Source organism: Lepisma saccharinum, chromosome 27 (genome assembly GCF_977018435.1).
Source record: "Lepisma saccharinum chromosome 27, izLepSacc3.1, whole genome shotgun sequence".
Taxonomy (NCBI): Eukaryota; Metazoa; Arthropoda; class Insecta; order Zygentoma; family Lepismatidae; genus Lepisma; species Lepisma saccharinum.
The window spans coordinates 21,590,579-21,607,189 of NC_139255.1; the positions used below are offsets into that span (position 1 = coordinate 21,590,579).

Below are 16,611 nucleotides of genomic sequence, written 5' to 3' on the forward strand. Positions count from 1 at the left end.
CAATTCTCCACTACTAGTAAATCTCTTCTTGCACTGAGGGCACTCATGTGGACGAATTCCATCATGGATTCTCAAATGCCTTTTCAAGCTTCCACTACTAGTAAATCTCTTCTTGCACCGGGGGCACTCATGTGGACGAATTCCATCATGAATTCTCAAATGCCTTTTCAATTCTCCACTACTAGTAAATCTCTTCTTGCACTGAGGGCACTCATGTGGACGAATTCCATCATGAATTCTCAAATGCCTTTTCAAGCTTCCACTACTAGTAAATCTCTTCTTGCACCGGGGGCACTCATGTGGACGAATTCCATCATGAATTCTCAAATGCCTTTTCAATTCTCCACTACTAGTAAATCTCTTCTTGCACTGAGGGCACTCATGTGGACGAATTCCATCATGAATTCTCAAATGCCTTTTCAATTCTCCACTACTAGTAAATCTCTTCTTGCACTGAGGGCACTCATGTGGACGAATTCCATCATGAATTCTCAAATGCCTTTTCAAGCTTCCACTACTAGTAAATCTCTTCTTGCACCGGGGGCACTCATGTGGACGAATTCCATCATGAATTCTCAAATGCCTTTTCAATTCTCCACTACTAGTAAATCTCTTCTTGCACTGAGGGCACTCATGTGGACGAATTCCATCATGAATTCTCAAATGCCTTTTCAATTCTCCACTACTAGTAAATCTCTTCTTGCACTGAGGGCACTCATGTGGACGAATTCCATCATGGATTCTCCTCAAGTGCATTTTCAAGCATCCACTTTGAGTAAACCTCTTCTTGCACCGAGGGCACTCATGTGGACGAATTCCATCATGGATTCTCAAATGCCTTTTCAAGCTTCCACTACTAGTAAATCTCTTCTTGCACCGGGGGCACTCATGTGGACGAATTCCATCATGAATTCTCAAATGCCTTTTCAATTCTCCACTACTAGTAAATCTCTTCTTGCACTGAGGGCACTCATGTGGACGAATTCCATCATGAATTCTCAAATGCCTTTTCAATTCTCCACTACTAGTAAATCTCTTCTTGCACTGAGGGCACTCATGTGGACGAATTCCATCATGGATTCTCCTCAAGTGCATTTTCAAGCTTCCACTTTGAGTAAACCTCTTCTTGCACCGAGGACACTCATGTGGACGAATTCCATCATGGAATCTCAAGTGCATTTTCAAGTCTCCACTACTAGTAAATCTCTTCTTGCACTGAGAGCACTCATGTGGACGAATTCCATCATGGATTCTCAAGTGCATTTCGAAGTTTCCACTACTAGTAAATCTCTTCTTGCACCTAGGGCACTCATGTGGACATATTCCATCATGGATTCTCACATGAATTTTCAAGTCTCCACTTCTAGTATACCTCTATTTGCACTGAGGGCACTCATGTGGACGAATTCCGACTGATTTCTCGATTGAATTTTTATTACATCTTACTGATTTGGATTCAATGGTTTCATGATTTTCAATATCTTCAATACACACGATACCTGACAGTTTCCCACAATTTTTGATAAAATCAGATGACATTAAATTTCCTTCTTTGTTCCTGAAACAAAACGTTGTAATATGCTGAATTAATTACAAGAAAATATCATGTAACAAAGGCTATACCCTAAATTTTATGTTTGCACAAACATGTGTAAATGTATCTCACATTAGCATGTAAAATCATTTACACCCACAGACATTACTTTTTCTATCCTATTATGCTTCACAGCAATTACTTACTTTACCATTCCCCAGCAACAGTGTATACTCTGGGACATCTAGGTAATTTAAGGTGAACCACTAGTGAAGAATTTTTAGTTATTCCAGCACATGAATGATAAAGAAGTTCTCCAATATTGCGACTCATCTCTCAGGAAAGGAAGCCCTGGTTGCTTTGTCACAGAAAACAGGGAATATTGCTTCTCTGGGATGCTCATTCAAAGGCCTCTTTCCGAAGCGACTCAGCTGTAGAACAAAGTTTTAGCCTAGTTTTCGCCACTTTCTTTTCTTCAGAAAAACCCACAAAAGTAGTAAAAAATTGGGTTTTTGAGAACACTGAATATTATTGCTTCAAGTTCTTCTGGGGTTTTATAATAGTCAACAGTTTGAGAAAAATTGTAAAATAAAGGCTTAGCAGGGTTTAAAATACTCAAAATAATTAATGTAGTACAAGCCAGTTGATTTTTTCAAAGAACATAGTATATCCAAGAAGCATAAAAGAAAGGATAAAACGTCTGCATTGATTGTTGCAGTATAGTTGAACAGTTTATAATTTTGAAATGTAGTAGCACATTGGTTATCAGATACTTCCTATGTGGAGAAAACATAGTGACACATCATAGTTTCACCTGTGGCGATCAACTGATACAAAACATTACAAGAGAGAATCCAGTACATTTTATTGAAATATCATGAAAGGAGAATAAAGTTAATTGTGATATAATTAAAATGAAATACTTTTAAAATTAATTTTTTCATTTCCCAAAATATAGTACACCTGGCAGCAAATGTAATGGTAGGAAAAAATTTTGCGCAGCCGAAAATATGTTGGCAATGCTGCACACACCGAGGCATTCGTGGTAAGACGCATGAGGAACATCAAGCAAAGTTTTCACAATGCACAACTTAAGTACCGAAGGTCATGCTACATGTCGATTGACAACTTTCGGGAGCATGTTGTCTGTCTACACAGTTCTCCTCAAATACCTGCTTGAGAATGATTTTGTGTTCACGTTTTCTCTTTACAATGTAGTTCTGACATTGCAGTAATCTTACATTATTTTATTCTTAATTTTCTTTGCCTACACGATTAAAATTTATCGCAACTATGAGGATGGATGATAATTAGATTAAATTGATAAAGAAACACTACAGAGATAGAACTCCATGCCGAGACCAGGATTCGAACTCGGAAACAAAAGCGGGGAAGTTTAGTCACATTATCCTAACTCTCGGATACGAGATAGCTTATAATTATATGTAATTGCTAAGGAGTATTTTATCTTATATTCATGCGTAATAGCTGTTTCTGGACACTTGATTTATGGGTGGTATTAGATCAAAAATTAGTTCTTCGGGGACAATCCTCTTTCTGCTTGACAGGTACTAGGGGGAGGCACATCTCGTTCATAACAGAGAAACAATCAAAGCATACAATCGAAGCGTGACGTGCAAAACACTATTTTTATTATACTTACAGAGATGAGTTGGATATAGCAATTGTGACATGCAAGTTTCTTTTCCTCATTATATCTAAATTGTATCCTAATTGATAATCTCGAAACAACGAGATTGCGCAAATTCATAATGATTAAACTAAACAGGACATACATTTTTTAAATATTAAATCTGGGTGATGGATTTTCTGCCTCAACAGGAAACAAAAATATATATACAATACTCATTCACTACCTTGTGGCAGCTGTAAATTAGCTAAACTTGAAATAAAAAGGTAATATTCATATTCATGATAAGAGAGAGTGGTAGGAGGTGCATTAGGTAAACCAAATATGTAAGGAAAATGTGTAATTTTCTACTGTATGTGAAAATTTTCCACCTCCATAGAGGTATGGTTAGCACAGCGCAGTACGACGACAGAGATTCCGGGTTCGAATACCGGTCTGGGCTTTGTTTTTTGTTTGTTCATCTATCATATCATCACTCATCTTCATCGTCATGATTGCTCAAAGTGGCATAAAAACGACAGTAAATACCAAATATTAAAATGTATTTCAAAATTAGAAGCTCCTATTACACATCTATTATCCGGAGATTATGCAACAGGGCAACTTACGATCAGTAACTGACTATCACAAATTTTGAAGAAGTAATTATTTCAAGTCCACTTTGTGCATACATAGGTAAATCGGGTTTAGAACTACTTTTAAGTGGAATCTGAACCATTATGTGCCACCACCGGGCATCGAACCATGAACTCGTTGATTGCAATGAGGCGACGTTTTGACTGCACCATTGTGGAGGCTCTCTAATCAGTTACATCTGCATAGATTAGCACAAATTGATTTCAAACATATTTCACACACTAAATAGAATTAATTATCACCACAGACGGGAAATTAGTTTCAGGGAAAATCGGAAATACGAGTAATATCTGTAACCCTTTTCGTGTTGCTATTGCTTATAAAATAAGAAGCATTTCATATCCCTGCCACAGTCTATTGTTGCTATTGACTGAAAAAACAACAATGCTTCAAACTCGGAAACCAACACCGAAGGTTCTTTTTCTGTCATTTCAAGTTACTGTTCTACCACTCTCGGTTAATTGCCATGATAAAGGTTAAAGATGTGATAGATGGAAGTGGAATGAAGACAATGACACATCCATATTTTCTGGTCCAGGATCAACCTCTCGACTTCGAAGGGCATGCCATAACCAATTAGCCACGGGTTGGCCATTTCATGATTGTCAGTTCACCAAATTAATCTATTTGCCATTCAACATCCAGAGATAGAACAGCAGCGGAGGATAAAAAAACAAAAGAAACATTCACTTATCATCAACCAGCAATTTCATGCTGACCAAATCAACACACCAACTTCTTATGGCATTCGTATTGCAGATTGGTTCAATTCGAGGCAATTCAAAGCTCCTTGAAGCATGCAGGGTTTCCAATTGATCATAGTCAAAGATCTGCGACAATATTACTACTACTACTACTACTAATAATAATAATAAAAATTATAATAATTTGAATTGTTATTTCCATTCAGCATGGAGAAAAGCACAGCATTCCAAACACACTCGTCATTCAGAGTGAATGCCTTCAAAATAAACATGAATTCCTGATAATAAAATATTAGGGCACCTTTGATTTAAAAGAGAAAAAAGTTGTTTTGTATTTCAACTGCATCAAATGTTCAATGCACATTTTGTGTGTGTGTGTGTGTGTGTGTGTATGTGTGTGTGTGTGTGTGTGTGTGCGTGTGCGTGCGTGTGTGTGGGTGTGTGAACAATGAGCAATAACTAAAGGAAGTTCTTTGTTCATTGTAAGTGGGTAATGTATAGTTAGTAATGGCGGCAGCTAGCTAGACGGGCAAATTATACTGTCCCAGCACTTTCTATAAAGGAGAAGGAAAAAACTGCAGTCGTTTGTAGCAACTTACTGGTGTGAAACAATATCTGTAGGATCAGCATCGTGTACGAAAATAAGATTTAACTTTATATAGTGTGCTCTCTTCTATTTAACTTTCGTGTGCGTGTGAATTGGAACGCAGTGTTGTGCATTCAATATGGCACCTTCGAAGAAGCAGGCATCGGCAGGCAGCCTGCCCCTTGCCGTCAAGGAATGCTTTCCCCCGAACTTGCTGAAACAAGTGACGGAAAAGGTGAAGTCAGTGGTGCAATCCCCTGATATTGTCCCTCTTTGAGGAACAGCTAGCAGTGAAATTGGAGCCATCGGAAATATGCAGGAGCCACAGGATAGGGGCCGAATCTGAAGGTAAGATCAGACCAATCACTGTTAAATTTACAAACTATCATTCCTGGGCCAGAGTTTTTATCTCCAAGAAAAAACTCAAAGGTAGTAGAATATCCATCAAAGAAGACTTGTGCTTCTCCAGATTGCAGCTCTACAGGCAGGCAATCGAGAAATTTGGTATGAAGTGTGTTTGGACATTCGATGGCCGCATTGTGGTTAAAAGAAACAATGTCAGGCACTACGTCACAACTTTTGATGAACTTGGTCGCCTCTAACACAAATCACAGTGATCATTTGCTGGGAACATTGCTATTCAACCGCCTTTTAGTTTGTGTCATTCTCGAGTGTTTTTTTTATTTTTTTCATTTTTCATTTTTTTCTTAAATTTAAATTTTCATTGTAAAAATTGGAAGTGTCTTTAAGTAGCTATTTATTCTATCATATCATCTACCTCATATATGGAAATGTCTAAATTTCACCCTCAGATTCTCAAATTTTTAACACCGCTTACTTTTACCAACTCACCCCACAAGTCCCTACTTATCTTCCTCGGTCCCCCCAGATGCACTGAACAAATATCACGAAGACAGTTTACGAATGGCGCCATAGCTGATACTGAGTTTGCAACACTTGTAGTCACAGCCAGGTCATTCACATCTGCAACAAATGGCTGATTCTCCACACCAAGTAGCTAGCCTCGAAGGGCCCGACAGCTTTGAAGCAAGTGCTTTTGAGGTTGTATCCTACCCTGCCGAACGTCCAGCTCACGGAGGGGGAAGGCCACTTTCACGTCTGCTACCTGAACGTTCAGTCCCTCGACAACAAATTCATGGAATTCTCCGCATCCGAAATCACAAAATTCGATGTTATCGCATTGAGCAAAACGTGGCTCAGTCATCTATTCCTGACCATCTATACTGCATTCCTAATTTCCATCTCTTTAGAAACGAAAGAGACACCCGGGGAGGTGGTATCGCTATTTTCGTTAAGAACAACCTTCTTGCCTCTAACATAATTTTGGTCAATGAAACTGACCTTGAAGGACTATGGGTGCGAATCTCGTGTCCAAAAACAAATAAAAGTGTTATAGTAGGTTGCGTATATAGATCTCCTAGCGGATCGGTTGGAAAAGCATGCAAAATCTTGCAAAGGATGATCAGTAGCTTACCACCGAGCCATCTATCAATATTCCTTGGAGATATGAACGTAAATTTGCTGAAAGATGACAAAGACTCAGATACATTATTGGAAACGTTATCACTCCTAGGACACAAACAACTCGTTGCTCTGCCTACAAGAATTATGTAGACATCGGAATCGTTAATCGACCACATATATTTCTCGAACCCTCACTTACACACAGGTAAACGAACAATCTGTGAGGACATGAGTGACCATTTTCTTGTTTACACCATACTCAAAATTAATGTCACGTGCACGCCAAGGAAGCTAATTACTACCCGTAAAATAAAATACACGAACCAAATTTTTTCACGTTCACGTCCTCTCTTCTGTTCTACGCAAGTACATCTCCCGACTTAACCATAGATGACAAGGTCAGTCATCTGCAATCTCTCATTTCGACTGCACTCGACGAATTTGCTCCCTTGAAAACTCTCGGGGTGAGAGAAAGCAGGAAGCCCTGGATTACCCCTCAAATTATTAAATTAATATCACAGAAGAACTGTTTGTTCAAGAAAGTGGTGGATCCTTCCTGTGACTATACGTGGGAGCAATACAAATCTTTTAGAATTCATTGCACAACAATTACTAGGCAGGCAAAAGTAAATTACTACAGAGATATGGTGAACCAGACCACTAGTAATAACAACTGCAAATGGAAGGTTATCAATGAGATCACGGGTACAGATTCAAAAACTACAATTAATCATTTACTAGTCAACAATGTCCTCCTAACGAGCCCATCCAACATAGCTTATTATTTAAATATTTATTTTTCTAATATCTGCAAAGCATCGGGGCACGTTAATCCTCGCAATTCGAACATAAACATTCTAAAAGAAGACCCCAATTCAGCTGTTGTCCAACAAATTGAAGAATTCACATTAAAATCTGTTAAGGTCGATGAAGTTTTGGCAATTCTTAATAAATTAAATGTAAAAAAGGCAGGAGGTTCGGATGGCATTCCCAACAGTGTTCTGGTGGTGTTGGCCCCACTTATAGCAGAGTAGGAGATGGAAGCACTCTATAATAATTCCAATTCACAAATCTGGATCTCCTACACTAGTGTGTAACTACAGGCAGATTTCCTTAACCCCAACATTAAGCCGAGTTATGGAAAAAGTATTAGAGAACCAACTGACAACTTTCCTGGAAGTCAACAATCTGATGTCTGATCGACAGTATGGATTCAGGAAGGATGTATCCTCGGAATTATTATTACTTAGTGTAATTAATGAATGGCACGAGACACTGGACAAAAAAAAAAAAAACAGTTTGCTAGTTGGATTAATTTCCCTGGACGTATGCAAGCCTTCGATACTGTTGATCACAAGTTGCTAATAGAAAAATTAAAGTACAGATTTGGTTTCAATAGCAAAACAAATCTCTGGATGGAAAGTTTTCTCGCTAATAGAAAAATCTCAATGAAAGTAGGATGTTCACTTTCCACTGAGCAGTCAGTATCCTCAAGCATTCCACAAGGTTCTATACTTGGCCCAAAATTATTCAACCTATTTATTGACGATATCACACTAATAAATTCAGATTTGTCGATTACTCTGTATGCAGATGACTGCCTTCTCATCCATGTTGGAGAAACGTACCAGGATGTAAAGGAGAAAATGGAAAACTCATTCCCCAAAGTACTAAATTGGTACATAATCAACAACCTGAAGCTTAACATTGCAAAGGTGAGGGCTATGGTGCTTCACACCGGTAAGGGAATCCCAGCCAACACGATAGATATTACCCTTAATGATTCCAGAGTACCTTTGAGCAATCATTTGAAGCATCTAGGAGTCATTATAGAAGCCCAGCTAAATTTTAATCTCCAAATAAATAACTACAGAGGTTGATCGGGTTATATCCGACCGATATGTAAAGTGTACTTACCCTATTAAAAGCCATGTCGCCACCACCGGTTGTGTTCTATGGGACCACCAGCATTATGGACTATTGCCCGACATCACAATTTCCACTGCAACAAACTACGTTTGAGCACAGGCATAGGAATTGCTTGCCATTCCTCCTTACAGGTTTTCCATAGGCCTGTGAGTGTGTGGGGGTGGCGGTGGCGAAATACGCAGAAATCTATTGGACTGGCATCAGGGCTTTTCACAGAAATGTCATGAAAGGAAATAACACGGATTCCTGTTTCCTGCTCCATGTCCTGATAAAACCGGAGGGATGATCTAGCACTGTGGCTGAACCCTTTGTCCACGTGGATCCACACCTGGTTCTTGTTGTCTCTGCACAAACGAGGGATGTTTGTCGGTTAGATTGGGGCCATAATGGATTCCTGGAAGTAGGCAGCATTCACGTTTATGTTTTTCTCCACTTTACGTACCTTCAACTTCCCCTCCTAACCCTATCCGGCGACAATCATGATTCCCTGTGGAAAACTTTCTCGGCACTGGCGGTAAAACTCGGTACATTCCTTGCCAGAGGTGTCACAGTACGTAAGTGCCCTAATATTACCATTACGTGAGAGATAAATGTAGGCCTCATCCAATGTGACAACTGTCTTCCATTTTGACCCTGCCGAGTGTCTTCGTACAGTTTGCGGCAGTTGGTCTTTCGTTCTGCAATGTGGTGCGGAAAGAGGTTGTGAATCCAGCCCTTACGTACGCACCGCAGGCCAAGGCGATGACGAATGATGTCGCTGACAGTGGACTGGGCCATGTAATGTTGGGGTGGTGGATTCTCCTGGACTTCAATTCCCCGATTTCCACGAAGCACCTCTGCCGACACTTTCGCTGGTAACTTCGAACGGGCTCCTTTTTTGGCGAATGTTTCTCCATGAGCACCATTTGTGTTTGCCTGGCCACAATATCTTTAGCTGTGGTCACTCTAATGGTTAAACCATTTTCCTGACACTGTTTCACTATTCGGTTGTAAGAAAAATGTGCATGGAAAAGAGCCATGATGTACCCTTCCCAATAATGGTTAATTTTCGGCAGCATTTCACTAGCACGAACACGATGCTCTGGCAACTGCGACCTCAGACACAACAACTTGTTTCATGGCCGATTTCAAGTTTCTGGCGCAACTACACACGTGGCAGCAGCATTGCTAAATCGGTCGGATATAGCCCGATCAGCCTCTGTATATTCGTAAAATCTATCACCATGTTTACATATTTCGAAAAATTCGTAAATATCTCAATAGAAATCTTAGTAGACATTTTTGCCCGTATTCGAGTATGGTGCTAGTCTTATTTATGGCGGATACTTAACTCATATGAAGAAACTTTGAAACAATCCAAAACAATTGCTTAGGAACTATTCACATGCACCCCCAAGAACATAATTCTCAACAATTGCACAAGATTTACAACATACCCACAGTCACTTCGAGAATATATTACATCTACCTGAATAAGGTATTCATTCCATAGTATACATAACAAATCATCTCCATTGCATAATAGGATTAAGCTCCGCTCCGAGTTCAGTACCTGAAACACCAGATCGTCCTTACATAGAGACCTAGTAATCCACAAACCTAACAAAACCAGATTTGGCCAGAATCCTTCTCGTAGCTAGCAGCGGTAACCTGGAATTCACTCCCGACGAAGGTCAAACTCAGTACCAGCAAAGTTGAAGTTGTGCGTTGAGAAAACTTTGTTTGAGGCTCCTCAAGCGTCTTATCACGAATGTCTCGGTGTGCGCAGCATTGCCAACTTATTTTCGGCTGTGCAAATTCTTTTTCTACCATTACATTTGCGGTCGGGTGTACATGTGTAAATGCTTTCATGTTCTGTTTTCTTTCCAATTGGCATGGACTGAGACAGTGACCCTACCTCTCTCTACTCCTTTCCCATGGTAGATTCATTTTCATTGATTCAATATAGTGGGTTGTTTGCCTATGTAGGAAAAATATTATTTATGGTTAGGAGCTCTAAAACCACATAATTCATGGGTACATGTTGAGTCAATTTTTAAGGCTACCTGCCAAATTTGCTTCCTCGAATCATGTGATTTTAGTTCGATTCCACACCCACTTCCCATCGCGTGCTGTGCCGTATTTTCCCTGCAAAACCAAGGCTAATTCCAGTCAATCGGCCTGATTTTCAGAGCCACTCAACTCATCCCACCTCTCAAGATGAGGTTCGTAGTCCTTTACAACCAAAAAAAATGTGATTTGCTCTCTTCTACGATGCTGCTTGATGTTTGATTGCTTTTGCCTACATTATTACAAGCAAGGCAATGCATTTTATGCAAAAAATCGGCACTATTTTTGGTTGCGAAGATGGCCAAACCCAAGTAAACAAATCGCTGGGGTATATCATAGATAGGGATGTTTTGTTTCAACCCCTCTTCAACTCGGTAGCAAGAAAGGGTTTGTTTAGAAAATAGTATTCGATGGCGTATGCTAACCTTAGCCCCCAAGCTCGAAATGGTAATGCTTAGCAGAGAGAAGGCTATTTGCCCAAGTCTTATAGTTAATTCGCCTGAACTGAAGGGGTGAAGTCCTTCTGAACCCCCACCCCCACCATAATCTATTTATTCAATAAGAAATGAAAATGTTTAATTTAGCTTGCATTAGATTGTGCGAAGGCTAAAACTGACATGACGTGTTTCCTCTTCTTATTGTTGACACACATTAGATACATTTAAGATTATAGCAGTATACACATCGCCAAACAAGGACATAAATATATTTGTAAATGGTTTGGACAACATGCTAATTTATCTGACAAAAAAAAATAACAAAATATTAAGAGTTGGAGATATAAACATAGATCTTCTAAAACAAGGCACAAACAGTGCTCATTACTTGGATACCTTGAAGTCAAAAAACCTAACTCAAATAATCCAAGAACCAACTCGAATAACAGAAAGTACAGAAACCCTAATTGACCATACAATCAAATCACATTAAAGCTTGAAGTCCTACATATGCTTATCTCTGACCATCTATCTCTCAAAAAATTACAATATAAGGAAAAAGGTTAGAATATTTAAAAAGTTACACAATACAATGTCGGGATACATGTGAGCAAAATATAGAATATCTTAAATACATCTTACATCAGGAAAATTGGGGACCTTTACCAACTAACTGACACGAATGATATCTGGAAATTGCTAATACGCCACTTAACATATTATTTAAATGCAGCTTGTCCCAAAACAACAAAAATAATATACGAGTCATTCCATGTCAAATCAACACAGATACAAAGGCTGTCGCAGAGAAGGTGAGACTAATTCTTGTATAGGAAAACAGCGACCTTCATTGGCTAGCAAATGTACTAGGGTGAAAATTTAGTTCATTAGCTGCCGATTGAGACCAAAATGAGTGCAGTAGGTCAAAAAGTCGTGACTGCGTACAGGTAGCGAACTGAAGAAAACTTGCGCTCCAGTGATCAGTCATGAAATGACGACCACGTAAAGCGGCCTTAAAAAGTGGAAATAGCCAAAAGTCTCAGGGTGCAAGATCCGAGATGTATGCTGGATGCAGGAAAAATTTCTATTTTCTCCTTGTCGCGTAATCCTGAAAAGCCCGCGCGGTATGCAGGCGTGCGTTATCGTGGTGCAATCTGACGGAGTTCTTCAAATGCAGCCTCTTTTTTGCTACATGCTGGCGCAGAGTCTCAATGACTCCTTGGTAATACCGTGGCTCTACTCAGTCTGTCTTGATCGGCATATGCCTGTTGAAACATTGCATATGTTTGCGCAGCACTTTTCCCTAGACGCCAACAAAATTTTATGGCATGTCGCTGTTCATCTTGAATACTCATCGCGAAAAGCAATGTTATGCACAAAAACCTGGAGGGGTAAACGAAACACGTTCTGCATAAATCAACACAGCTGCCCACTAACGTGGTTTCGCAATATGTGACAACTTGCTACGGAAACAGAATGAGTCATCCTACACGACGCGACTAGTGCCGAAACCATAGGCAGTGTTGCCAAGCCAGGAAAAAATCTGTCTCACCTTCTCTGCGACAGCCTTTGTATGTGCAATTTCCAACTTGACCATCTCCGATTTTCATGAAATTTGGGGAGATGAAACTATGTATGGAACATAGTAACTATGAAAATTTTTAGTTTCGTTTGTCTTGTAATTGTTAAATTATTCAAGGTCAAAGTTTGCGTAAATTGCCCTTTTTCAGCCCATTTAGCTGTACTAAATGTGCTGTAACTCCGCCCCTATTTCACCTAGAATAAAGCTTATTGTAAAGGCAATTGAACAAGCTTTCCAGTTATAAATAACAAGCCTACCTTTGGATAAAAATATAATTTTGTCAAGTGACCTTGACATTTGACCTTGAATATCTCAAAACATGTCATTACCAAAAATGGTGAAAAAAATATATTTGGTACCTCGAGCCATACTCTAAAACATATCAAAAAATCATTCTGGAACTGCAATGTGATCAGAAGATACAAAATAATATGTGTAACTATGTGACTGATAAAAGCCTTATTACATGAACTATGAAGAGTCAAAAATTCCTTAACACCTCCTACAAAATGTAAAGGAGATATCCTGGTCATGAGAGAATTAGGATAGGCACAAGGAGATCCCTAGCTGTGTGTGTCTAGCGTAGGTCCGGTATATTGTTTACCACCATATTGAATTCAACGCAAAAATTTCAAAGGAAAGGAGGTGATGTGATATCTCAAATCAGGCTAGAATTTCCCGAGAAATGAAGTGACGAAGGTGTTTCCAACGTATCGTTACCCAGCAAAATGTTATTACTGCATGCTTGTAACCATTTTCTCCTTTCTGAGGTGTTAAAAACAAAGCATTAGAATGCTCCTAACGTGTTAGGAACTCATCAAGATCACACTTACATCTCGGGAGAGAAAGAAGTATACACACCATTGCATATGATTTTAATCAGCAACATTCAGTATTGGGAAAAGTACCTCAAACAATTACGTGACACTTCCTTTAAAATGAAAAATTCTTCAATGGCAAGACTAATTTTTATGTTCACGGTGAAGGTAATAAAAATAATATGCAATACCTGTGATTTGATACACTGGTCAACAAATTTGAACTTTTTTCTTGCTTCGGAAATAAAAAGTACATTTCCTTATGGAATTGAGGAAGCTGAATACGAAAATAATAATAAAAATGCTGAATTGGTTCGAGTTTATGTGTAATCGAAAGGAATATGTGTTATGTGGTGTTAATAGGAAATTAACGTGTACAAAATGGAAGTTATATGTTACATGGATATTACAAACGGTGCCTCTTTGCCTGTCGCTTGTATTGTGGTACTGATACATCTCTGGCGATTGTCCAATAATAATCAGCAAGCATAGACTTGCTCCAGTGGCCCTGATATCGTTTCTCCATTGTAGATATAACTTGGTGGAAATGTTGCCATGTTCATCGCTGACTGCTCCGCAATTTCCTGGGAAGAAGTTTATGTGGGAATGTAACATATGTATTTTTAGTGACATATGACACCCCATTGCTTGGTAGGAAGATATTAGGTGCTCCACTAGTTCCTTATAATTCTGAGTCCACACGTTTCCCAAAAAATTTGTCACCATGTTTCGGAAAGACTCAGTCCCATGGAATCTTCTCCTTATCTTCTAACAGTGCATCAAATTTAGGATCGTTGAGGAGTTCTCGAGTCTGAGGGCCAATAAATATTCCTTCCTGATTTTAGTTTTATTAATTCATGGAAATTTACGCAGAATATACTTGAATGCATCACTAGCTTGGTTAACACATTTAATGAAGTTCTTGATTAAACCTAGTTTAATATGTAAAGGAGGAAGTATAACCCTGCTGGGAGCTAACAAAGGAACATGTTGAACGTTCTTTGTTTCTGGCTTCAAAGATTTACGGAGTGGCCAGTCTTTCCTTAAGTAGTGGGAAGCCTTATCACGGCTATCCCACTCGCATAAAAAACAGCAGTATTTTGTGTAGCCGAGCTGCAGGCCAAGAAGTATGGCTAGAACTTTGAAGTCGCCACAAATATTCCAATCGTATTCGTTATAATTTATGGCTTTCAGCAGTTTTTCCATGTTGGCATATGTCTCCTGCAGGTGCACTGCATAACCGATTGGGACTGATGGCAACACATTTCCATTGTTCAATGAACAGCCGCCATTAATCGGGATTATGTTCTATGTTAAGTTTACTCATAAGACCAGTCACATTTTTACAACACTATGTCACCTTCCACTGAAAAATACTCTTCCAGGGATTTCTGACGTGTCCAAAACATGGATACTTTAACATCTTCAGCAAGAGCTTCCACTGCTTGAGTCTGGGTGCCAGTAGTTGTGGTGAATCGGGACTTGTTTATCCCATTTCGCCACATTCTTCGGCCCACCCTGTATAGAGGAATTAGACCGATCTGTGAGATTGTCAGTTCGCGGACAAACTTCGTTTGTTTTCAAAGCGACTCGCATGGGGGCCGACGAGACTGCCATCTACCGAGCTTCTCGGGTTAGAAGTTTTTTCCTTGTTCGGCAAACCAGTGTTCTCCCCGGGCCGATTTCGATAACAGCAACTCCAGCAACGGTGTTCCACGGCGTGATAGCTAGCTGAGTCAAAGTGGCGTGACTCAGCTCTTATCTTCCGGTACACCTGTGAGCCTTGACTAGAACGTGGAAACCTTGCGGATATGGAGTTAAGTATTATTACAAGAATGGTTTATTTTATCGCGTTACCTTAATAGATTTTTTTTGAATCTTCATTTTTTTTTACTTTAATTTTTGTGAAAACATCGTAACTTCATTTTTTTTTTGGTAATAATTTCCTATCCACGGGGTCTAATTCCTCCAAAGTATATATGTAGTCAAAAGAAGGGAATGATCATGGACTTAGTTTTGGTAGCATAAGTGATGCAAGATATAGTGGGAATCCAAAGTAAAAATGAATCTATGACGTGGATCGTCATTGTAAAAAATGTTTTTGTGAAAATCTGTCAAGAAGGGGGGGTAATTGGAAACTGTTTTTTCTGGCAAGAAACGACTTATTTAAATGAGAACACATTGTTAATACAGTTGTAACAAATCAAATACTCTGCACTTGTTAAGCAAAATAAAAAGAATTTTGAGAAAATATCTAACCTTACTATTCATGTAATTACGCAAAGCGCTGGGCGCTGTTTAAGATAACTTCACCCCTTCCAGTATAATTTCTTGCGTAGCAGATTTATTATATATATTTTTTTTTTTTTTGGCAAGGGCCACGAAAAGGGGAGTTGTATTTTTTTGTTGCTCATATACACGTCAGTTCGTCCGGAGTGGGACTAGACGAGCCCGCTATAAAACTCCGGACCAGCTGGCGGTATATGCAAGATCTTGGAGCGACGCACTATTTAATACCAAAAAAAAAGGTAAAACTGGGATTAGTAGTTTTGACTTGTGCCCATTTTGATTGTCAGATCCTTTTGGTTTTCTCCCTACAGCACCGCAGCCACCCGTGGTTGAGAAACTTAATATATATATATATATATATATTGTAAGTATTTTCTTTTGTGGAGGGTGTGTTATTTATTCTTTTACAGGGAGATAGCCAGGGAAAAAAAGCACGTACTTCCAAAAATAAATAATGGGTTGTGACGGATTGTTCCAAACAACATCGAAATTGAGCAAGACGTCACAAACTATATGGTAGCAGGCAAGGCCACGTTTCCCGAGGTGCTTTCGCTCCAGTGTTGGACTTCCGCCTTTGACCAACTACGTTTAGTTCTGCTAAACAGGTTTGCAGTGAAATTTTTTGGGGGATTTGAATTTATTAGTGATTTGTTGCTAACCTAATGTATTGCCTTGTCGAATTGCAGAATTTTCCTATACCCACTATCTTTGATTATTAATAGAATTTTTTTTTCAGGGTTTTAAATTGTTTAAATTTCAGTTCAGATTCCCATTAATTCCTTAAAGTTTGACCTTCTGTAATTTTTTTTCCATTATGTCACAGCTTCGAGGCAATGTCCAATTGGACCCGTCCACTACACCCAAGCGGGTGGATTATGTCAAGGTGCCCAAGGTCTTGTTTGTTAGCCCCG

At 39.2% G+C, this 16,611-nt stretch overlaps 1 protein-coding gene across 2 annotated transcripts in view; it reads right to left on the bottom strand.

Moving 5' to 3' along the window:
- Window positions 1-613: 613 nt before the first annotated feature.
- Window positions 614-16,611, bottom strand: part of LOC145980466 (uncharacterized) — a 97,846-nt gene continuing 81,848 nt past the window's right edge. The window contains exon 5 of one of the 2 annotated variants that reach the window (XM_083113558.1): window positions 614-1,558. In XM_083113558.1, the coding sequence (XP_082969684.1) occupies window positions 1,375-1,558 (184 nt within the window). In that variant the 3' untranslated portion in view covers window positions 614-1,374. The remainder of the gene's footprint in view (window positions 1,559-16,611) is intronic. The other variant, XM_083113557.1, reaches the window with a different exon arrangement.